The 23,840-nt window shown below is 45.5% G+C and overlaps 1 protein-coding gene across 1 annotated transcript in view; it reads left to right on the forward strand.

Annotated features, from left to right (window-relative positions):
- PTPN4 (protein tyrosine phosphatase non-receptor type 4) overlaps nucleotides 1-23,840 on the forward strand; it is a 444,417-nt gene that overhangs the window by 112,107 nt on the left and 308,470 nt on the right. Inside the window, exon 2 of the mRNA XM_063933984.1 lies at nucleotides 16,403-16,560. Within this exon, the coding sequence (XP_063790054.1) occupies nucleotides 16,403-16,560 (158 nt within the window). The remainder of the gene's footprint in view (nucleotides 1-16,402; nucleotides 16,561-23,840) is intronic.

Genomic DNA, 23,840 nt, shown 5'->3' on the forward strand with positions numbered 1-23,840 from the left:
TAGAGGAAGGTGAAAACGTAAGAGGTCAGCAGCCTTTTCAAGTTCGCAGAAGCAGAAATCATCCTCTGCTTCTACCACATCCACCGCATGTCGCTGGGTCTATCTTGCGGGAGCCCACAACGGTGGGACCACGTCTAATACTCTTCAGTCAGTCCTGGAAGGGACATGGACCAGTGAGTTTAAGAATAGAGTCCCAAGGGGGACATACTGGAGTTTCCAAACAATTCCCCTCACAGATTTTTCAAATAGACCTTACCGATTCTCCTCTGGACGGGGAGGTAGTATGCGACGCCATACAGGAGTTGGGTCAGGATCAGGTCATTGTCCTTCTGTCTCGGTCGTAAAGAAAAGAAAAAAAGAAAAGCTGTTATTCAATCTTTTTCGTGCTTCTGAGGCCGGACGGCTCGGTCAGAACAATCCTATATTTAAAATCCCAATAATTTCTACTTAAAAAGTTGAACTACAAGATGGAATCTCTCAGTGCAGGGATCTCCAATCTGTAAAAGGAGAAAGTCTAAGTATGGTTTCTTCCGCATTAGGCTTACCTGGGTTTGCTATTCAGGATTGTCATTACCAATTCACCGGAGTGAATGCGGTATGATGGTTTTCCTTCGATAGTAAAAGAGTCATTATTATTCTGTACTGGGACGCTCTCCTGACTACGTCGAAGTAAAGAAACAAGTGGTGCAAAACGTTGTTTCTCCCTGACAGTTCTTCAACAAAGTGGTTGGCTCCTGAACTTGCCAGAATCACTGTTGATTCCAACGACGCGGCTGTCTGAGTTGGGAATAATGTTAGATACAGAACTGTTGAGAGTTTGTTTCTTCCAGTGGAAAGAGCTCTGAGGATCCAGAGTCGGATCAGATCTGCAACAGTGTCAATCCATCAATACGTTCCGTTGATGAAGAAGATGGTTGCGACCTACGAGGCCATTCGTGAGCAGGTTAATTGCCAGAGTGGTTTTAGCGGGACCAGTTGGACATGTGGTCCAGGTCTCACCTGCACATGCACCGGAAAATAATCCTATTTTCCAGGACCAGAATATATCTCCTGTGGTAGCTGCACAGTTCCCACCTCTTAGAGGGACGATGGTTCGGGATCCAGGATTGGATCCTGGTGTCCATGGATGCAAGTCTCCGAGGCTGGGGAGCAGCCTTTCAAGAGGAAGTATTTCCAGGGAAAACGGTCAAGCCGGGAAGTTTGTCTGCAATAAACATTCTGGAATTAAGGGCTATTTACAACGGCCTTCTGCAAGCTGAACATCTTCTTCGCGATCTGCCCGTCTTAATTCAGTCGGACAACTTAACAGCAGTGGCGTAAGTAAACCGCTAGGGCGGAACGAAGAGCAAAGCGGCAGTGGCAGAATCCCCAAAAGTTTTCCGCGGGACGGAAAGGCGTGTAAACGCTCCGTTAGCGGTCTTCATTTCGGGTGTAGACAACTGGTAAACAGACTTCCTCAGCAGACACGATCTCCATCCAGGAGAGTGGGGTCTTCATCAAGAGGTTTTCACAAAAGTGACAAGTCTTTGGGGAATTCCTCAAATAGACTTGATGGAGTCCCGCCTCAACAAGAAACTTCAGAGATATGTTTCCAGGTCGAGGGACCCTCAAGCAATGGCGGTGGACGCCCTGGTGACACTGTGGGTGTTTCAGTCGGTCTATGTGTTCCCTCCATTTCCTCTTTCCGAAGGTGATAAAGATCATAAGAAGAACAAAGGTTCAGGCGATCCTCATTGTTCCGGACTGGCCAAGGCGGGCTTGGTATCCAGATCTTCAAGAATTACTCATAGAAGATCCCTGGCCTCTTTCTCTACCGCGGCTGCGTTTGACGGCATGGCGGTTGAACGCCATATCCTAGCCCAAAAGGGTATTCCCAGTGAAGTCATTCCCACACTGCTTCAGGCTAGAAAAGAAGTAACGGCGAAGCTTTACCACCGTATTTGGAGAAAATATGTGTCTTGGTATAAATCCAAGAAGGCTCCTACGAAATAATTTCAGCTGGGGCATTTGCTCCATTTTTTTGCAAGCAGGTGTGGATGTGGGCCTAAGGTTAGGCTCCATTAATGTACATATTTCGGCCTTATCTATTTTCTTTCAGAAAGAATTGGCCTTCCTTCCAGAAGTTCAAACCTTCGTGAGGGGCGTGCTGCACATCCAACCTCCCCTTGTGCCCCCAGTGGCACCATGGGATCTTAATGTGGTGTTGCAGTTCCTGCAATCTCATTGGTTTGAACCTTTACGTAAGGTTGAGTTGAAATTCCTTACTTGGAAAGTGGTCATGCTGTTGACCTTGGCATCCGCAAGGCGGGTGTCTGCATTGGCGGTTTTGTCTCACAAAAGCCCTATTTAATCTTCAATGCAGATAGAGCGGAGTTGAGAACTCGCCAGCAATTTTCTGCCAAAAGTGGTTTCATCGTTTCACGTTAACCAGCCTATTGTGGTGCCAGTAGCTACTGACGCCTTGGCGGAATCGAGGTCTCTCGATGAGGTCAAAGCTTTGAAAATCTATGTCACCAGTACGGCTCAGGTTAGGAAAACAGAGGCTCTGTTTGTCCTGTGGGCTCCCAACAAGATTGGGGCTCCTGCTTCCAAGCAGACTATTGCACGCTGGATCTGTAATACGATTCAGCAGGCTCATTCTACGGCGGGATTGCCGTTACCAAAATCGGTGAAGGCCATTCTACCAGATAGGTGGGCTCATCCTGGGCGGCTGCCGAGGGGTCTCGGCATTACAGCTTTGCCGAGCTGCTATTTGGTCGGGATCAAACACCTTTGCAAAGTTTTACGAGTTTGATACCCTGGCTGAGGAGGACCTGTTGTTTGGTCAATCGATGCTGCAGAGTCATCCGCACTCTCCCGCCCGTTCTAGAGCTTTGGTATAATCCCCATGGTTCTTGAAGCATCCCCAGCATCCTCTAGGATGTATGAGAAAATATGATTTTAATACCTACCGGTAAATCCTTTTCTCTTAGTCCGTAGAGGATGCTGGGCGCCCGTCCCAGTGCGTACTGTATCTGCAGTCATTTGGTATGTTTACACACATGGTGTGTTGTGTTTAAGTCAGCCTGTTGCTGACGATATTCAAGCCATAGCATGCGTTATGCTGTTACTGGTTGTGTTTACACACATAGGTTGTGTTACGTTTTATGTCAGCGTATTGCTGCATATTCTTCATGCCATGGGCTGGTGTTCTATTGAATGCCACGTTCTGCGGCATACTGGAAGTGTGAGCTGGTAAAATGCTCACCGTGGTTTATCAATAAATTCTTTCCTCTAAATGTCCGTCTCCCTGGGCACAATTCCTATAACTGGAGTCTGGAGGAGGGGCATAGAGGGAGGAGCCAGTTCACACCCCTTTTAAAGTCTTAAAGTGCCCATGTCTCCTGCGGATCCCGTCTATACCCCATGGTTCTTGAAGCATCCCCAGCATCCTCTACGGACTAAGAGAAAAAGATTTACCGGTAGGTATTCAAATCCTACTTTCTCAATATTTAGATATGGGATACTCAACCTGTATTCCAACAGTTCATTAAAATTCATAGAAAGATAGAAGCTAATACGACTTCAGTATTAATAGTTCCACAGACAGTTCAATATGCATATCAGAAAATAATTCTTTATAGCTTATCTGTATTTGCTCTCATCTATCCTGGACCCAGACCTAGGTAGATACCACCAGATATATTCAGGATTGCAGTGAAGCCTGTCAGAAGCGTCAGTGTTTTTGGAAAGGTCTTAGAGCACATAGGAGTTTCCAATAGTGTAGTATGGGGGTTGTTCAGGTTTGTTAGGAAACCAAAAAAGCACACTAATGGGCAAAACCATGTTGCACTGCAGGCAGGGCAGATGTAACGTGTGCAGAGAGATTTATATTTGTACATCACTACATCCTCCTGATGCACTGCACTACATCCCCCTATGTGCTGCATTACATCACTACATGCCCCTATACGCTGCGCTACATTACTACACTACATCACTATACCACATCTCCCTTTATACGCAGTGCTACACTACATCACTATGGTGGATGATAGCAAGGAAATGACGGAGCTGGAGGAGACTGTTCCCTTTAGCAACCGGAGGAGTGGTCCCTCTGGCTCAAATATGCTGAAAGTTAGAGAAGCACCCAGGCAGATGGTGGTGGTAGGGGACTCTATCATCAGTAAGGCAGATAGGGCAATCTGCTACTGGAATCGTGATTGCCGTATGGTCTGTTATCTGCAGAATGTTTTATCTAAACTTGAAATCTGGGCATCTAAATGGAGAATGAGGTTCAATATAGAAAAATGCAAGGTTACGCATTTCGGGACTAAAAACAAACTTGCATCCTACATATTATGGGGGAAAGTCTAGGGGTAACAGTATTGGAAAACAATTTGGGGTACACATTGATAATAGGCTTAATAACCGTATACAATGTCAAAGCACAGTAAAGAAGGCAAGTAAGGTGCTAGCGTGCATAAAACGGGGAATTGAGACAAGGGACGAGGATGTAATCCTGCCGCTGTACAAATCATTGGTACATCCGCACCTGGAATATTGTGTTCAATTTTGGGCACCACTGTATAAAAAGATATCTGTGAATTCGAAAGGGTCCAAAGGCGAGCTGCTAAATTGATTAAAGGGCTAGAGGGACTGGATTACTAGGAGAGGCTTACTAGTTTAAATATGTATACACTAGAAAAGAGGCGTCTAAGAGGAGACATTATTAATATCTTCAAATATGTAAAGGGACATTACAAAGAGTTATCAGAGGAATTATTTATTAAAAGAACTCTGCTTAGGACACGTGGGCACTCACTGAGGCTGGAGGAGAGAAAATTCCATACGCAACGGAGGAAAGGATTCTTCACTGTTAGGGTAATAAGGATTTGGAATTCCCTGCCAGGGAAGGTGGTAATGGTGGGCTCTGTAACTGCACTTAAAAAATAAATTTCTGATTGAAAATTATATCCAAGGTTATAACATTTAAAATATTGACGTTGATAATCCGGGTGTAACATGATTTATAGTTGTTAACTAGCCATAAAACATTACTTCAGCAGGTACATTATAATCAACTCAACTTAATACAGGTTGAACACGATCGGCATTTTGCCTCTATTCAACCTCAATTACTATGTAACTATACTACATCACTCCCTACACACTGCACTACATCCCCCCAACGCTGTGCACTACATCCTCCTTATACGCAGAGCTACATTGCTATACTACATTTCCTTCATATGTGCTGCACTAGATTACTGCACTATACTCCCCATAATAAGATTAGAACATCCCAGTGCCCAGTGGTAGAGAGGAAGAAGGGGCAGGTCTCTAGACAGAGGAGCTGAATAGAAGGTGGCCGGGTAGAAGGGATGAAGTGGGTGGGCCACGTTCTCTGGATGGGAGGTTGCAGATTTGAATAGAGGACAGCATGGTAGAGGGGAAGGCGGGTGGCACTTCATCAATGTACAGAAGAAGAAGGGGGTGGTCCTGGTCCTGCAGAAGCTTTCCCCTGAGGGGAGGGGCTTCCCTATTCCTGTAATCTGGGCGGGCAATCTTGTCTTTCATTATGCGTGCACAGTAACTGACTGGACGGCGTACTATAATAAGTCATTCAGACTCCTTATTAGTACTGTTAACATCGACAACCGTGGGATATTTTAATTTCCGCGGGCCCCGGTGCAGTCACCGGCTGCACCACCGGTAGTTGTGCCGCTGTTTGGATTCATTAAGCATAGTTTAAGGGTTAGATTCTGTTAGCCACACATAGGGGGTTATTCCGACCCGTTCGCACGCAGCGGTTTATCGCTGCGGTTCGAACGAGTGCGGAATGCGCATACGCGGCGGCTGCAGTGCGCTTGCGCGACGTTGCCCTGTAGCCGGTTTACGTCGTGGCTACCGATGGAAGCGGTCGTAGAGACGACCGCAAAGAAGATTGACAGGAACAAGGCATTCCAGGGCGGATCCAGACTGTTTGGAGCCGTTTTCGCGGAGTGGTGAGTAAAACGCAGGCGTGTCCAGGAGAACGGAGGGCGGATGTCTGATGTCAGATACGTTTCACCTTCCCTACAGATGGCTTCATTGTGGCAGTATTGCTGGTTCTTGTAGCACTATAAAGTGTATATGTCTCCTACACACAGGGGAAACAGTAAGTTTGTGAGCTAAATCAATGTTTAGTCTTTCTGTTGACTAGGAACCCAGGCATAAGCATATTTATCAGCTACATTTTCATAAACATTGGTGCAGACCACAAAATAGCAACTAGACTGTGCATTGATGAAGTGTGCAGGTGTAATAGTGGAGATCGGCGCATCGTTTGGGCTTCCCAGTGCAATGGTGCTGCCTCTGGAAATCTGTACTATTCCTTTAATGGTTGATATTGTAGAATAATCACATCTCTATTCTCCACAAATCTCTGTTCTGTGTCCTGCGCATAGATCATCAGTGAATTTCTCTCTTCTGTATCCGAGGAACCGTGTCAAGCCATAGGCTCATTAAAGTTTTATTAAACCACCCACTGGTTTTAATTTCAAGCCCACGCCAATATCTTTCCTTTGCGAAGCAGAGTGTTATGCAGTGTTTGCACACACATGAATATGTTTTCCTGCTATGTCTCAGAACAGTAGTCACTACATTTGGAAAGCTGTTCTATTACACTGTCCGTTATGAGATTGTTTAATTTGTAATTAAGAAAAATCATTATATTGGTATCCATTGCCTTGTAATGCTTAGCAGAAACATCTGATCTTTATTTACATTGGTTTGTCGATTTAGGTCTATAACAGCTCTGCAATTTCTGCTGATCCTCCTTCTTTGGAGTTTTCTTGAGTTCTGTCAGGTTGTATTGGGGACTATTTGGTATCTAAGTTTCTGGGTGGTGCAAGTATTGCTACCTCACAGCGCTGGTGCTATGGGTTCTCCTCTGACCAAGACGCTGTCTCTGTGGAGGTTTCCTGGTGTTTTTGTTTGTTTCCTCCAGTGCGCCAGTTTCCTCCTACACTCCAAACAATATGCTGGTATGTTACTTCACACAGAATAAAACTGAACTTAGTGTTTATGTGTCCGTGATTTAGGAAATAAGGATTGTAAAGAATATTTAATATGGGCTTCCTTCATCTTTGGTCCCTTCTACCCAGGGCTGTTTCTTGACAATTTGGCTCCCAGTGCGAGCATTAAAAAAAAACGACCACCCCATAGACATTCAAAATGCGCCCCCACAGATATAAGAAAAAAACTATTTTGTGCGCACGCGCTCTTGATAAGAGGGCATGGCCTCTCTAAAATGGGCGTGGCCTTGCAGGAAAAGACTACCTTACACCCCAGATGTTGACCCTACAACAACAGACCTCGGCCACCACAGGAAAAAAATAAAACATTCCACCATATTAAGCCCCATACAGTAATAGATGATTCTGCAGAAAGTAAACAAAGTCCTGTACATCACACGCTTTAATTTTTTTTTTTTTTAAACTGGTCTGCTAAATTGTTCTTCTATGAAAACTTCATTGCTTAGTAGCAATGCCATACCCTATAACTTAACACCCACTAAAATATTGGCATTTTGGAGAAGTTTGTCGTTTGAATATGTGTAGCTGTCCCGTGCATCACGGAGAATTGCCCTTATGTTCCTTGCACCGTTGTATGCCCCCTGCACCATATTATGCCTTGCAATGCCAGTGATACATTATGCCCTACAGTAAAGCTTCTAATTACTTTTAAATTACCTGCTTGTTGCCAGGTGTTTCATGCTCTGGGTGTCATGCTTGTTGCCAGGTGTTTCATGCTCTGGGATCCATGCTTGTTATCAGGGGTTTCATGTGCTGGGTGTCATGCTTGTTGCCAGGGGTTTCATGTGCCGGGTGTCATGCTCGTTGCCGAGTTTTCATGTTCTAGGATCCATGCTTGTTGACAGGGATTTCATGCGCTGGGTGTAATTTTGTTACCAGGGGTTTCATGCACTGGGTGTCATGCTCTGGTATCCACGCTCGTTGCCAGGAGTTTCATGCTCTGGGATCCGTGCTCCTTGCCAAGGAGTGTATAATGCTCTGTTATTCTGCTCCCCATCCTCCCGCCCATAAAACTCCACGTGGGGGACAGAGTTTCGCGAAATGACGCAGCACCATCATTCTGTGAAACTCTGGCGGGCGCACAACTTTCCCACTGCTAAAAACGGCACTGCTTCTACCCCTCACTCTTAACTTAAATGATAGGTTTGTGAAATGATTGAGCTACTATTTTCTCTTTGTTGGTTTTTCCCATCTCTGGTGAGGAAGACTGTGTATCTTTCTGAGTGGCCGCAGGCTATTGGTGGCTCCCTAATAAGTGTCCTTCTAGCACAGGTGCACCGTTTTGGAGCAGGGCCTGTTCTACATACTCTAGTTTCACAAAGGTCCCATGTTCTCTCTACATCTATGATGGGTTGTGAGGGACAGTGCTCTAGTGATTTAAAAAATATTTTAAATACTTTTTATAATCTTCGAATCTTGACTCTTTTTTTTTTTTTAACCCCATTTTCTTGGATTTGCTTTGAAGGTTTTTTGTGTCTTCATGAAAAGCTTTGTTTGGAAAAGCACTGAACAACTGTGACTCTGACAGATAGGTGTGTTTGTTTTTAAAATAGATTCATTACATTCATTATGTACAGATGTGTGGATTCCAATCAGTTAATTTTCTGACCTTCAAAGCAAGGATTGACTTGCCTGCACAGTCTATCTTTTCTTGCGATGCCGACCTGGCGGGACCGCGCATCTGGATCGAATCGGGATCGCAAGGTGACATTCACCTTGCGATCTGCACTAACTTTTCTTGCGATTTTGACTATATAGTCAAAATCTAAAGAAAATATCTCCCCGTGTGTACACACCCTAACAGATGAGATTAATACAGAGGTTCACAAACGCGGTCCTCAAGGCACCCCAACTGTGCAGGTTTTACGTTTATCCATGCTTGGCCACAGGTGACATAATTATCACCTCTGTCAATTTGATGTAACCATCTGTGCTGAGCAATGAATATAATGGATATACCTAAAACCTGGACCGTTGGGGTGCCTTAAAGGCCGCGTTTGAGAACCTCTGAATTAATAACTAAAACGTAATTTAAGGTTTTGTTTTTTTAATTAAGAAAAATTTCACTTTTTATTTTATAGTTGAATTACTGATGATCTAGTATTTTGTGTTGCTCAGAGGTAATAATTATCAATCCACTTTGATTCCGCTGTATAAGAACAACAGAAAGGGAAAATTGCAAAGTCTTGATTATAAATGGTGGTAGGGTAAGTTCTTATACTGTAATTACAAGTGCGGGTTCAAATAACGATTAATGATTTTTAAATATAGTGTTCCTTTTAATAGAATATATGATAGGTTATAAGATCTCCTCCATTCCAGCAGTGTCTGTCCTTTGCACAGTTGCAGGAAGTGAGATTGCAGACAGTGTTGACATTAGCGCTGATAAGCGGCTGTACACTGCCCCTCCTTAAAGGAAACATCCCATCTTCCTTTCACTTAGGAAGTACTTCAGCTTGACTTTTTATCCTTTAAAACCACAGGGGAAATAATAAGATAAGGATCATTGGAGAGTAGCCAGCACACAGTTGCGTAATGTTGTTTACACTACATGGGTACAATTTTATGGGTGTCAAATGGAAGTTTAAACACATGTCCTGCTGACTTCTGTACTATAGGAATATACTGGCAGCCGTTCTGTAGATCATGACAAGCAACGTGTGGTATGTACCTCCTGTTGTGTACTGTGCTGTCTATACTTACCAGTTTCAGTGTATAGCATTTCCCCTGGAATCACACCTGATCAGTGTATTTGCGTAACATATATACAGGTACAGGGTCATATCTATAATAATGCAGTTGAAATAAAATATTGAATTTGTGAACACATCTGTATCACATTAATATTTTCCAGTGTGCATCCAGCCAGGTGTATAATTCATAACAAATGCAGATATAGTGAGCAAATGGAGAGAGAGTATATGTGAATACGGACTTTCTTTATATGTATACTGTCCATACGTGAAATCTGTAGATGTGTATTTGGCATACACATTAATTTTTAAAAATGTTAAAAATATAATTAGTTTCTCTAACGTCCTAAGTGGATGCTGGGGACTCCGTAAGGACCATGGGGAATAGCGGCTCCGCAGGAGACTGGGCACAAAAGTAAAGCTTTAGAACTACCTGGTGTGCACTGGCTTCTCCCCCTATGACCCTCCTCCAAGCCTCAGTTAGATTTTTGTGCCCGAACGAGAAGGGTGCACACTAGGTGACTCTCCTGAGCTGCTTAGTGAAAAGTTTAGTTTTAGGTTTTTTATTTTCAGTGAGACCTGCTGGCAACAGGCTCACTGCATCGAGGGACTAAGGGGAGAAGAAGCGAACTCACCTGCGTGCAGAGTGGATTGGGCTTCTTAGGCTGCTGGACATTAGCTCCAGAGGGACGATCACAGGCCCAGCCATGGATGGGTCCCAGAGCCGCGCCGCCGGCCCCCTTACAGAGCCAGAAGACAGAAGAGGTCCGGAAAATCGGCGGCAGAAGACGTCCTGTCTTCAACAAGGTAGCGCACAGCACTGCAGCTGTGCGCCATTGCTCTCAGCACACTTCACACTCCGGTCACTGAGGGTGCAGGGCGCTGGGGGGGGGCACCCTGAGACGCAATAAAAACACCTTGGATGGCAAAAAATGCATCACATATAGCTCCTGGGCTATATGGATGAATTTAACCCCTGCCAGAATACATAGAAAAACGGGAGATAAGGCCGCCGATAAGGGGGCGGAGCCTATCTCCTCAGCACACTGGCGCCATTTTCCCTCACAGCTCCGTTGGAGGGAAGCTCCCTGGCTCTCCCCTGCAGTCACTACACTACAGAAAGGGTTAAAAAAGAGAGGGGGGGCACTAATTACGCGCAGTATTAAAGATACAGCAGCTATAAGGGGAAAAACACTTATATAAGGTTATCCCTGTATATATATAGCGCTCTGGTGTGTGCTGGCAAACTCTCCCTCTGTCTCCCCAAAGGGCTAGTGGGGTCCTGTCTTCTATCAGAGCATTCCCTGTGTGTGTGCTGTATGTCGGTACGTTTGTGTCGACATGTATGAGGAGAAAAATGATGTGGAGACGGAGCAGATTGCCTGTAATAGTGATGTCACCCCCTAGGGGGTCGACACCTGAGTGGATGAACTGTTGGAAGGAATTACGTAACAGTGTCAGCTCTGTATAAAAGACAGTGGTTGACATGAGACAGCCGGCTACTCAGCTTGTGCCTGTCCAGACGTCTCATAGGCCGTCAGGGGCTCTAAAGCGCCCGTTACCTCAGATGGCAGATATAGACGCCGACACGGATACTGACTCCAGTGTCGACGGTGAAGAGACAAAAGTGACTTCCAGTAGGGCCACACGTTACATGATTGAGGCAATGAAAAATGTTTTACACATTTCTGATAATACGAGTACCACCAAAAAGGGGTATTATGTTCGGTGAGGAAAAACTACCTGTAGTTTTCCTGAATCTGAGAAATTAAATGAGGTGTGTGATGATGCGTGGTTTTCCCCCGATAACAACTGATAATTTCAAAAATGTTATTGGCATTATATCCTTTCCCGCCAGAGGTTAGGGTGCGTTGGGAAACACCCCCTAGGGTGGATAAAGCGCTCACACGCTTGTAAGAACAAGGGCTCTACCCTCTCCTGAGATGGCCGCCCTTAAGGATCCTGCTGATAGAAAGCAGGAGGGCATCCTAAAAGGTATTTACACACATACTGGTGTTATACTGCGACCAGCAATCGCCTCAGCCTGGATGTGCGGTGCTGGGTTGGCGTGGTCGGATTCCCTGACTGAAAATATTGATACCCTAGATAGGGACAGTATATTATTGCCTATAGAGCATTTAAAAGATGCATTTCTATATATGCGTGATGCACAACGGAATATTTGCCGACTGGCATCAAGTCTAAGTGCGTTGTCCATTTCTACCAGTAGAGGGTTATGGACACGACAGTGGTCAGGTGATGCGGATTCCAAACGGCATTTGGAAGTATTGCCTTATTAAGGGGAGGAGTTATTTGGGGTCGGTCTTTCAGACCTGGTGGCCACGGCAACAGCTGGGAAATCCACGTTTGTACCCCAGGTCGCCTCTCAACATGAGAAGACGCCGTATTATCAGGCGCAGTCTTTTCGTGGGCAAGCGGGCAAAAGGTTCCTCATTTCTGCCCCGTGACAGAGGGAGAGGAAAAAGGCTGCAGAAATCAGCCAGTTCCCAGGAACAGAAACCCTCTCCCGCCTCTGCCAAGCCCTCAGTATGACGCTGGGGCTTTACAAGCAGAATCAGGCACGGTGGGGGCCCGTCTCAATGAATTTCAGCGCGCAGTGGGCTCACTCGCAAGTAGACCCCTGGATCCTTCAGGTGATATCTCAGGGGTACAAATTGGAATTCGAGACGTCTCCCCCTCGCCGTTTCCTAAAGTCGGCTTTACCGATTTCTCCTTCTGACAGGGAGACAGTTTTGGAAGCCATTCACAAGCTGTATTCCCAGCAGGTGATAATCAAGGTACCCCTCCTGCAACAGGGAACGGGGTATTATTCCACACTGTTGTGGTACCGAAGCCGGACGGCTCGGTGAGACCGATTCTAAATCTAAAATCTTTGAACACTTACATACAGAGGTTCAAATTCAAGATTGAGTCACTCAGAGCAGTGATTGCGAACCTGGAAGAAGAGGACTACATGATGTCTCGGGACATCAAGGATGCTTACCTTCATGTCCCAATTTACCCTTCTCACCAAGGGTACCTCAGGTTTATGGTACAGAACTGTCACTATCAGTTTCAGACGCTGCCGTATGGATGGTCCACGGCACCCCGGGTCTTTACCAAGGTAATGGCCGAAATGATGATACTCCTTCGAAGGAAGGGAATTTTAGTTATCCCTTACTTGGACGATTCCCTGATAAGGGTAAGATCCAGGGAACAGTTGGAGGTCGGTGTAGCACTATCTCAGGTAGTGTTGCGGCAGCACGATTGGATTCTCAATATTCCAAAATCGCAGCTGATTCCGACGACTCGTCTTCTGTTCTTAGGGATGATCCTGGACACAGTTCAGAAAAAGGTGTTTCTCCCGGAGGAGAAAGTCAGGGAGTTATCCGAGCTAGTCGGGAACCTCCTATAACCGAGCCAAGTCTCAGTACATCAATGAGATGGTTCTGGGAAAAATGGTGGCTTCCTATGAAGCAATCCCATGCGGCAGATTCCACGCAAGAACTTTCCAGTGGGACCTGCTGGACAAATGGTCCCGGTCGCATCTTCAGATGCATCAACGGATAACCCTGTCACCAAGCAAAAGGGTGTCTCTCCTGTGGTGGTTGCAGAGTGCTCATCTTCTAGAGGGCCGCACATTCAGGACTGGGTCCTGGTGACCACGGATGCCAGCCTGCGAGGCTGGGGAGCTGTCACACAGGGAAGGAATGTCCAGAGCTTATGGTCAAGCCTGGAGACATCACTTCACATAAATATCCTGAAGCTAAGGGCCATTACAATGCTCTAAGCTCAGCAAGACCTCTGCTTCAAGGTCACCCGGAGTTGATCCATTCGGACAACATCACGGCAGTCACCCACGTAAACAGACAGGGTGACACAAGAAGCAGAAGGGCAATGGCAGAAGCTGCAAGGATTCTTCGCTGGGCGGAAAATCATGTGATAGCACTGTCAGCAGTATTCATTCCGGGAGTGGACAACTGGGAAGCAGACTTCCTCAGCAGACACGACCTCCACCCGGGAGAGTGGGGACTTCACCCAGAAGTCTTCCACATGTTTATAAAACTCAACAAGTATTGCGCCAGGTCAAGGGACCCTCAGGCAATAGCTGTAGACGCTCTGGTAACACAATGGGTGTACCAGTCAGTGTATGTGTTCCCTCCTCTGCCTCTCATAACCAAGGTACTGAGAATTATAAGATGGAGAGGAGTAAGCACTATATTCGTGGCTCCGGATTGGCCAAGAAGGACTTGGTAACCGGAACTTCAAGAGATGCTCACGGAGGATCCGTGGCCTCTACCTCTAAGAAGGGACCTGCTCCAGCAAGGACCCTGTCTGTTCCAAGACTTACCGCGGCTGCGTTTAACGGCAGGGCGGTTGAACGCCGGATCCTGAAGGAAAAAGGCATTCCGGATGAAGTCATCCCTATCCTGATCAAAGCCAGGAAAGATATAACCGCAAAACATTATCACCGCATTTGGCGAAAATATGTTGCGTGGTGCGAGGCCAGTAAGGCCCCGACGGAGGAATTTTCAACTAGGTCGATTCCTACATTTCCTGCAAACAGGAGTGTCTATGGGCCTGAAATGGGGGTCCATTAAGGTTCAAATTTCGGCCCTGTCAATTTTCTTCCAAAAAGAACTAGCTTCAGTCCCTGAAGTTCAGACGTTTGTGAAAGGGGTACTGTATATACAGCCTCCTTTTGTGCCTCCAGTGGCACCTTGGGATCTAAATGTAGTTTTTGGGTTCCAAAAGTCACATTGGTTTGAACCACTTAAATATGAGGAGTTAAAATATCTCACATGGAAAGTGGTCATGCTGTTGGCCCTGGCCTGGGCCAGGTGCGTGTCAGAATTGGCGGCTTTATCCTGTAAAAGCCCTCATCTGATTTTCCATTCGGACAGGGCGGAATTGAGGACTTGTCCTCAGTTTCTCCCTAAGGTGGTTTTCAGCGTTTCACCTGAATCAACCTATTATGGTGCCTGCGGCTACTAGGGACTTGGAGGACTTCAAGTTGCTAGACGTTGTCAGAGCCCTGGAAATATAGGTTTCCAGGACGGCTGGAGTCAGAAAATCTGACTCGTTGTTTATTCTGTATGCACCCAACAAGCTGGGTGCTCCTGCTTCTAAGCAGACTATTGCTCGTTGGATTTGTAGTACAATTCAGCTTGCACATTCTGTGACAGGCCTGCCACAGCCAAAATCTGTAAAAGCCCATTCCACAAGGAAGGTGGGCTCATCTTGGGCGGCTGCCCGAGGGGTCTCGGCTTTACAACTTTGCCGAGCAGCTACTTGGTCAGGAGCAAATACGTTTGTAAAATTCTACAAATTTGATACCCTGGCTGAGGAGGACCTGGAGTTCTCTCATTTGGTGCTGCAGAGTCATCCGCACTCTCCCGCCCGTTTGGGAGCTTTGGTATAATCCCCATGGTCCTTACGGAGTCCCCAGCATCCACTTAGGACGTTAGAGAAAATAAGAATTTACTTACCGATAATTCTATTTCTCGTAGTCCGTAGTGGATGCTGGGCGCCCATCCCAAGTGCGGATTGTCTGCAATACTGGTACATAGTTATTGTTACCAAAAAATCGGGTTATTGCTGTAGTGAGCCATCTTTTCTAGAGGCTCCTCTGTTATCATGCTGTTAACTGGGTTTAGATCACAAGTTATATGGTGTGATTGGTGTGGCTGGTATGAGTCTTACCCGGGATTCAAAATCCTTCCTTATTGTGTACGCTCGTCCGGGCACAGTATCCTAACTGAGGCTTGGAGGAGGGTCATAGGGGGAGGAGCCAGTGCACACCAGGTAGTTCTAAAGCTTTACTTTTGTGCCCAGTCTCCTGCGGAGCCGCTATTCCCCATGGTCCTTACGGAGTCCCCAGCATCCACTACGGACTACGAGAAATAGAATTATCGGTAAGTAACTTCTTATTTTCATATGCAAAATGTATACGCATGCCAGATAAACAACAGTCACTGTCATAAATGTGTAGGTAAAGTATGACAAAGTCTGATAGAATATGTGATGACATATTTACATTTGTAGTGAAACTGCGTAGTTACTGTTGCTCTGTATTTTGGGTGTAGCTGCCATTTTAAAGGGGAAGTTACAGATTTTCAAATACCTTCATCTTATTGGCTTGTACATGTCTTCTTCTAGCTCTTAGTAAAACTGTTGCTGTATGCTAGTACCGCTGGGCTTTTCTGCCTTGTCTTCATATACTCAGGATGTTAATTTTATTTACCATGGGATACGGCCAGGGTCCGCTCTACCATTATGTGTATTTACTGAAAATGTGTGAACAAAACCATAAAGCGCTGTAAAGGTGGAGGTGAGTATACACCATATATCGCTCAGAGGAAAATCTAATCAAACTAAGTCTTTATAATAATGAACAAATACAAAAGTAATTGTTGGTTTAAAAAAAAATAATAATTTGTGTTTATTGTTGCTTGATAAATTGTGGTGCAAATATGTAGTAACCCACAGCAACTAGTGAGCTGTGATCGGTCCAGTCACTCCAATACTTATAAATGGAGACATCTGATTAGTTGCTGTTTGTTACTTCAGCTTTGCGCCATCTCAGTGTTTGCGTCTTATGTACTGTATGTACATGTGTTTCACAGTCTGCTCTCTGTCCCCGTTTCCCAGACTTTGTGTGGTGGACAGTAATGAGCGCACGTTTCCGATTGCCTGCTGGCAGAACCTACAATGTACGTGCGTCGGAGCAGGCCCGAGACAGACAGAGCACAGAGGTGGTGTGCAATATTCTCCTCCTGGATAACTCTGTACAAGCTTTCCGTGTGAATGTAAGTAAGCGATCTGCATGTGTGTGGTTCTTCAGGAAATCCTCAGCATGTATTATATGTCATTCTATACACAACAGTTCATTTCTCTGCCGATTTTCTGCAAATTCATGGAGAGATATGTTTGTCATGCAGAGACACATACACATCGCTCCCAAAACTGATACATGTAGTAACTCCGTATAGAATACTCCTGGCTCGGATCTGTACACTTGGGCTAATAGGTCCTACACACTTAAGCGATTTCACTTAAAGATATGAACGATCTCATTAATTAATGAACGAGATATCGTTCATATCTTTCAGTGTGTATGCACCAACGATGAACAATGCGCGGCCCTGCGCTCATTCATCGTTGGTGCCGGCTCCTTTAAACACGCAAGCCAATATGGATAATCTCGTCCATATTAGCATGCAGTGCTATGGAACCGGGTAACAGGGGGAGTGAATAAACTTCACTTCCCCCGCCACCTCTTCCCCCCGCCACCAGGTTGCCCGCCGGCCATATCGGCCATCGGGCACCTCGGCGGCCAATCGCTAGGTGTGTAGGGGCCTTAAGTCCCATGTGTTATCCCAAACCCCTCTGCTTTCTTCATTTTATTTACGTGTATGTTGTGGGGGACGGGATGTCCTGGTAAATTATCATATTTCCTCCTGCAATTTCATGCCCGATTTTACATTGTAGTTTTAACCCTACACCACTGGGGTAGGCATTACCTGAAATTAAAGTAGAAACGGCTGCGCAAAGTAACAGGGAAAATTATGATAACAGAGAGCCGCCGTGTATAAAAAGGGGTTTATTAAACAAAGAAAATAAAAACAAGTATACACAAAATGATTAGTAAAACTTAGTTAGATACCGTGAGATAATGATATTGCTTTGCACCCTGATGGTATAAAAGCAAGACTTCCCTACCAATAATAGTGACTGAGTAGCAGCAAGAGACCATATAGCACTGATTGTACTCTGAATAGGGATAGTGAATAATGGATAAGTATGAGTCCACAATCAAATTGAATGGGTACAGTTCAGTTTGCCACTAATTAGCAGTATAGAAATGTTGCAGTTCCATGATACAATGTAATTGCTTTATTGGAGATAGGCTGAGTTCCCGTTCGGCAGTTGCACCTTTGAGAAAGTCACGGGTCACGTGACGAAACGCGTTAGAACTCTGCTATCTGGCGTTAGAACTCTGCTACCCTGAACTTTGCACTTGCTTAACAGTACTTGTCTCTGAGCAGCCCCATTCATCTCTGCACTGTGACCGCCGTAAGCCGCTTCCTCACAGCACTAGCCTCCCGCAACTGCCGAACGGGAACAAGCCACAGCAGTACCGTACCCTGGAGAGGCACTGCACGGACACCGCACTTCTGGCAGAGTTGCCTCTTACCAACACGCGGCATCCAGCCTCCCGCGATCATCCCTCTCACTAAGCAGCCACGCTGTGGGCACTGCAGGACCTTCAACCGAGGACGCTCGGTTGTACCAGCCCACATGAGAGGTATTTTAACCGCATAACACACTCAGCCTATCTCCAATACGGCAATTACATTGTATCACGGAACTGCAACAATTCTATACTGCTAATTAGTGGCAAACTGAACTGTACCCATTCAGTTTGATTGTGGACTCCTACTTATCCATTATTCACTATCCTTATTCAGAGTACAATCAGTGCTATATGGTCTCTTGCTGCTACTCAGTCACTATTATTGATAGATAAGTCTTGCTTTTATACCATCAGGGTGCAAAGCAATATCATTATCTCACGGTATCTAAGTTTTACTAATCATTTTGTGTATACATGTTTTTATTTTCTTTGTTTAATAAACCCCTTTTTATACACGTCGGCTCTCTGTTATCATAATTTTCCCTGTTACTTTGCGCAGCCGTTTCTACTTTAATTTCTATCTCAATCCTTTAAACACACACAGTGTTTAGTACGGCAGCGCATAGTACCAGGGTAACTTTATTCATTTATATGTGGTTAATCTAGAGGCGCTGTTAAAGCAGTTATTTGTTTCTCCTTGGTCTTCATTACCTGGAATTACCCCGATTCTTTTATTGTGCTTACCGTGTGATGCATACTTTGTTTTATAAGGGCAAGCCACCATTCTAGGCACTGAGCCATTGTCCGTAACTAGTGACATCCCTTTTGGCCTCATGCCTTGGTCAGGGCCGAACTAGTTTTTTTGTGAAACGGGGCAAGGCAGTATTTGGGCCTCGAATCTGGTGCCTGGGGCACATGCCCATCTGCCATCCCTCAATTGCTGCCCTTTCTTGGTGATGTGACTAAGCTGGATCCTTATGAATAATGTAAAGGAAAGTGACAGATTATAAAGCTGATTGATTCCTTAGCTATTGATTTTCAAACAAAACATTTCTTGTTTCTGAGTAGATGCTGCATTTCTCACTGTACTTGGAGACTCTGGCTGTCATCCTTAATCTGATAAAACTGTGAATAAAACTGAGATTGGCTGTAGTTTATCAGAATTTAAACCTCATAGTTATACCACTCAGCTGTAATAAGACCATCTCGGCAGTTGTATTCTACTAGCTGAATACCCGTGCTTCACTACGGAATTTTAAGTATTTCCGTGCATATAACTTTAATTTTGAAGGACTTTCTGGTAAACTAATTAGCCTTTCAACAGGACATGCTTCGTCCGCCTCTGCCAATCTTTGTCAGGCCGGACCACCGGGAGGTCCTTCCCCAGATTGATGTTGTCAAAAGGCTGGCGCTGAGGAGAATAATCTGTCTCCTTTTCTTCCTCGTCCCACCTAACAATGCTGCCCTGCTCAGTGCTGTAAATTCTGGGACGACAGGCCAAGCTCAGCCCGCTGTATGTTAAATGTGTAAGGTTTGCAGGGATAGGCTGACTTTTCGCTCTCCTTAGGGCTCCTCCTTTGAAGTAAAAAGGTAAAGATTTTCAAACAACACTTAAGGTCACTAATACCCCTTTCAGATTCACAATAGCCGGGTCGCATCCGGGAATGTGTACACGGGTTCTTCCCAGGTGCGACCCGGCTAGAGACACCTTCAAGCTTGCGGCCCGACCCGGCATATTGCCGGGTTGGTGACGTCACTGCTGAAGCGACTGGGGGCGGTGCTTGGAGATAATCATCTCCAAGCACCACCTCCTCCTATGCAGAGAACTGGAGCCGGGTCGCCTTGACCCATCTTACCCGTTCACATTGCATCCATCCCGGGTCGATTCTGGCTTCAACCCAGGTTGAGACCTGGGATGAAATGCCAGGACGCTCGACCCGGGATATTCTTTCAGGATCCTTTCACACTGAGCAAATTCCCAGGTTGATGCGCGTTCATGTGCAATAACTCGGGAAATATCTGTCAGTGTGAAAGGGGTATGAGAGAGCTGTCTGTACCCTTTACACAGCAGATTTGCTGACTATCAAGCTTTCCTATAATGCATTTAAGAGTCAAAAATATTATCTCTCCTTTCCGGGTGTGGATTGTTGGGTCGTCCGTAAATAGGTCGACATTCATTAGGTCGACCACTATTGCTGGACAGTGACTAGGTCGACACATGAAATTGGTTGACACGGCCATTAGGTCGACATGGGAAAAGGTCGACATCAGTTTTTTTCTTTTTTTGGTGTAGTTTTCTTTGTAAATTGACCGGAGACCCCAATTAATGCATCGTGTCCGCTCACCATACTTCGGGCAAGGTGCCTCACTCCACTACCGCTGTTCTCGGCACAAGTTACTATTCCCTATCGTAGTCCACGTGGAACCTAAAGTATGAAACAGTTTAAAAAAAAATGTTTTGTTTTTTAAAACTCATATCAACCTTTGCCACGTTGACCTAGTGACCATGTCGACCAACACTAGTAGACCTAATGAGTGTCGACCTAAAGACCGGGTACCCTCCCTTCCTGCTATTGCTCTCTGAGAGGATCTGCAATGTTTAGTTTAAGTGACAGATTAACCTCTGATAATTGAGACACTATCCTCTCCTGACTGGAAATAGGTTGGTTAAGTACTTATATCTGAAATATATAGCAAATACCACTGACAAAATCTCCTGAACCATAAAGCTGCACTTCCTTTCCAGTGGCAGTTTTAGAGCAGTCCAGTATTCAAATAGGGGAGCCACACTCAGCGATATTTGATGGTGTTTAGAGGTGGCAGTTGATGTGGCTACCCTATTTGAATAATGGAGTGCTCTGCAACTGCCACTGCAAGGAAGTCCATGAACAGAGCATTGTGTCCTCCCCCCTCCGTGACTTGGAATCGCCGGCACCATGCATTCTTTACAGCCCCGGCTGGGTGGGCTGTCTTAACTCTCCTCTGTGAGGGGGGAATTATCTCACCCCTTTTAACCCCTTTGAGGGTGGAATTTAGAAAAATCCCTTCTTAGTGGGTGCCTATGTCACAAAAGCAAGCTACTGTCCAAATATCAAGTACCTAGTCCTTTTGGTTCAAGAGATTTTGTTATGGTATATATACAGCGTTCAGAGGGAGGTGGCACTCTGGAGACTATACACAGGTAAATCTTACAGAATAAACACGTTTTGGTGAGATTTACCTGTGTATAGTCTCCAGAGTGCCGCCTCCCTCCGAACGCTGCGTATTTAGGGGTGCAATCCCCTTAAGGAGGACACCGGAGCATAGTACGACCTGGATAGGTAATTTCTGTGTTTGATATATATATATATATATATATATATATATATATATATATATATATATATACTAAACACATCCAGCAGCGGCGACACTCACGGGTCTTACTCACAAACAATAAAGTGCAAAAAGTGCTTTTAATTCATCACTTTGTGTCCGACGTTTCGGGGCCACAACGCCCCTTTTTCAAGGTGATACAACGGGGCGTTGTGGCCCCGAAATGTCGGACACAAAGTGATGAATTAAAAGCACTTTTTGCACTTTATTGTTTGTGAGTAAGACCCGTGAGTGCCGCCGCTGCTGGATGTGTTTAGTACTGGATTGTTCCGGATGGCACCAGGGCACTAATCTATGGTAGGAGAGAGTGCCGATTCATTTCTGCTTGTGTATATATATATATATATATATATATATATATATATAGGCAAATGCAGAGTTCCCACATAAACCAGCACACCAAAGAGTAGCTGCAAGTTGAGTTACTTAATTTTAATCCATCAAAACTCCATACAAAGTGCAATGTGCAAGCATAGCCATAGGCAATAGAAAGAATTGGTACTTAGCAGTTCAGCATGTCAGCATATCAGAACGAGTGGCAGCTCCTACAGCTGTTTCGGTGCCGTAGCACCTTCATCATGGGAAAAGCCATCAGTGTATAATGCCACAGCTAACCATCACATATAAATACCATGAAAGTAATTAACAAATTACATACACCTGTACCATTTAGAAAAGTGCTCACCAATCAGTCACAGGGAATAGGATCCCCCACTCCTCCCCCGTTGTCGAGCCACGCCATATCCACCTGGCTTTCCCTGAGGCATTACATCAGATGGGGACCAAATTTTTACAACGTGGCTACGATAAGAATGATGTCAATGAGGCCATACAGAGGTGTTTGCTACTGGACAGGAAGGAGCTCCTAATTCCCAAAGAGAAAAAAGTTGAAAGTGGGAGGATGCTACTGTCCAGTACTTATTCCATATCATCGGGTGCGGTCAGACGGGCTATCTTGTCACATTGGCACATTATTCAGGTGTATATCTATATCAAACACAGAAATGACCTATCCAGGTCGTACTATGCTCCGGTGCCCTCCTTAAGGGGATTGCACACCTAAATACGCAGCGTTCGGAGGGAGGCGGCACTCTGGAGACTATACACAGGTAAATCTCACCATATATATATATATATATATATATATTAAGGACAGCAAAGATGGGCTAGCCCACCATGTCGTATCCTTCCAGTTTTTGCAATGTGTTGATATATTTCTTGGTATTTTGACCCTAGACTAAAACAGTCCATGACCTTGTGCTGATCGCCTTAAATATGTGTCTCCCCTGTCCTGCGTAACTGATCTTCTTGGGCTGTCAGAGAAAGATTACCCTAGGATTCTGCAACTAAGGGAATCCTATTTGTCAGGGTTATTTAATACAATAGTATCCGTTTGATACGTGTGTAGTCACCCACAGCAGGCAATCACAGGTGAGCTTGTATTAATAGGATTGCATTAATTAAACTTATTTCTGATCGCTATTGGATACAGCAAAACATTGCTTTTCTCTATCGTCCTAGTGGATGCTGGGGTTCCTGAAAGGACCATGGGGAATAGCGGCTCCGCAGGAGACAGGGCACAAAAAGTAAAGCTTTAGGATCAGGTGGTGTGCACTGGCTCCTCCCCCTATGACCCTCCTCCAAGCCTCAGTTAGATTTTTGTGCCCGGCCGAGAAGGGTGCAATCTAGGTGGCTCTCCTAAAGAGCTGCTTAGAAAAGTTTAGCTTAGGTTTTTTATTTTACAGTGAGTCCTGCTGGCAACAGGATCACTGCAACGAGGGACTTAGGGGAGAAGAAGTGAACTCACCTGCGTGCAGGATGGATTGGCTTCTTGGCTACTGGACATTAGCTCCAGAGGGACGATCACAGGTACAGCCTGGATGGTCACCGGAGCCTCGCCGCCGGCCCCCTTGCAGATGCTGAAACGAGAAGAGGTCCAGAATCGGCGGCAGAAGACTCCTCAGTCTTCTTAAGGTAGCGCACAGCACTGCAGCTGTGCGCCATTTTCCTCTCAGCACACTTCACACGGCAGTCACTGAGGGTGCAGGGCGCTGGGAGGGGGGCGCCCTGGGAGGCAAATGAAAACCTTTTTTGGCTAAAAATACCTCACATATAGCCTCCGGGGGCTATATGGAGATATTTAACCCCTGCCAGAATCCGTTAAGAGCGGGAGACGAGGCCGCCGAAAAAGGGGCGGGGCCTATCTCCTCAGCACACAGCGCCATTTTCCCTCACAGAAAGGCTGGAGGGAAGGCTCCCAGGCTCTCCCCTGCACTGCACTACAGAAACAGGGTTAAAACAGAGAGGGGGGGCACTAATTTGGCGTTAGAAATATATAAAAAAGATGCTATAAGGGAAAACACTTATATAAGGTTGTCCCTATATAATTATAGCGTTTTTTGGTGTGTGCTGGCAAACTCTCCCTCTGTCTCTCCAAAGGGCTAGTAGGTCCTGTCCTCTATCAGAGCATTCCCTGTGTGTGTGCTGTGTGTCGGTACGTATGTGTCGACATGTATGAGGACGATGTTGGTGAGGAGGCGGAGCAATTGCCTGTAATGGTGATGTCACTCTCTAGGG

This window comes from Pseudophryne corroboree, chromosome 7 (genome assembly GCF_028390025.1).
Source record: "Pseudophryne corroboree isolate aPseCor3 chromosome 7, aPseCor3.hap2, whole genome shotgun sequence".
In the NCBI taxonomy this organism is placed as follows: domain Eukaryota; kingdom Metazoa; phylum Chordata; class Amphibia; order Anura; family Myobatrachidae; genus Pseudophryne; species Pseudophryne corroboree.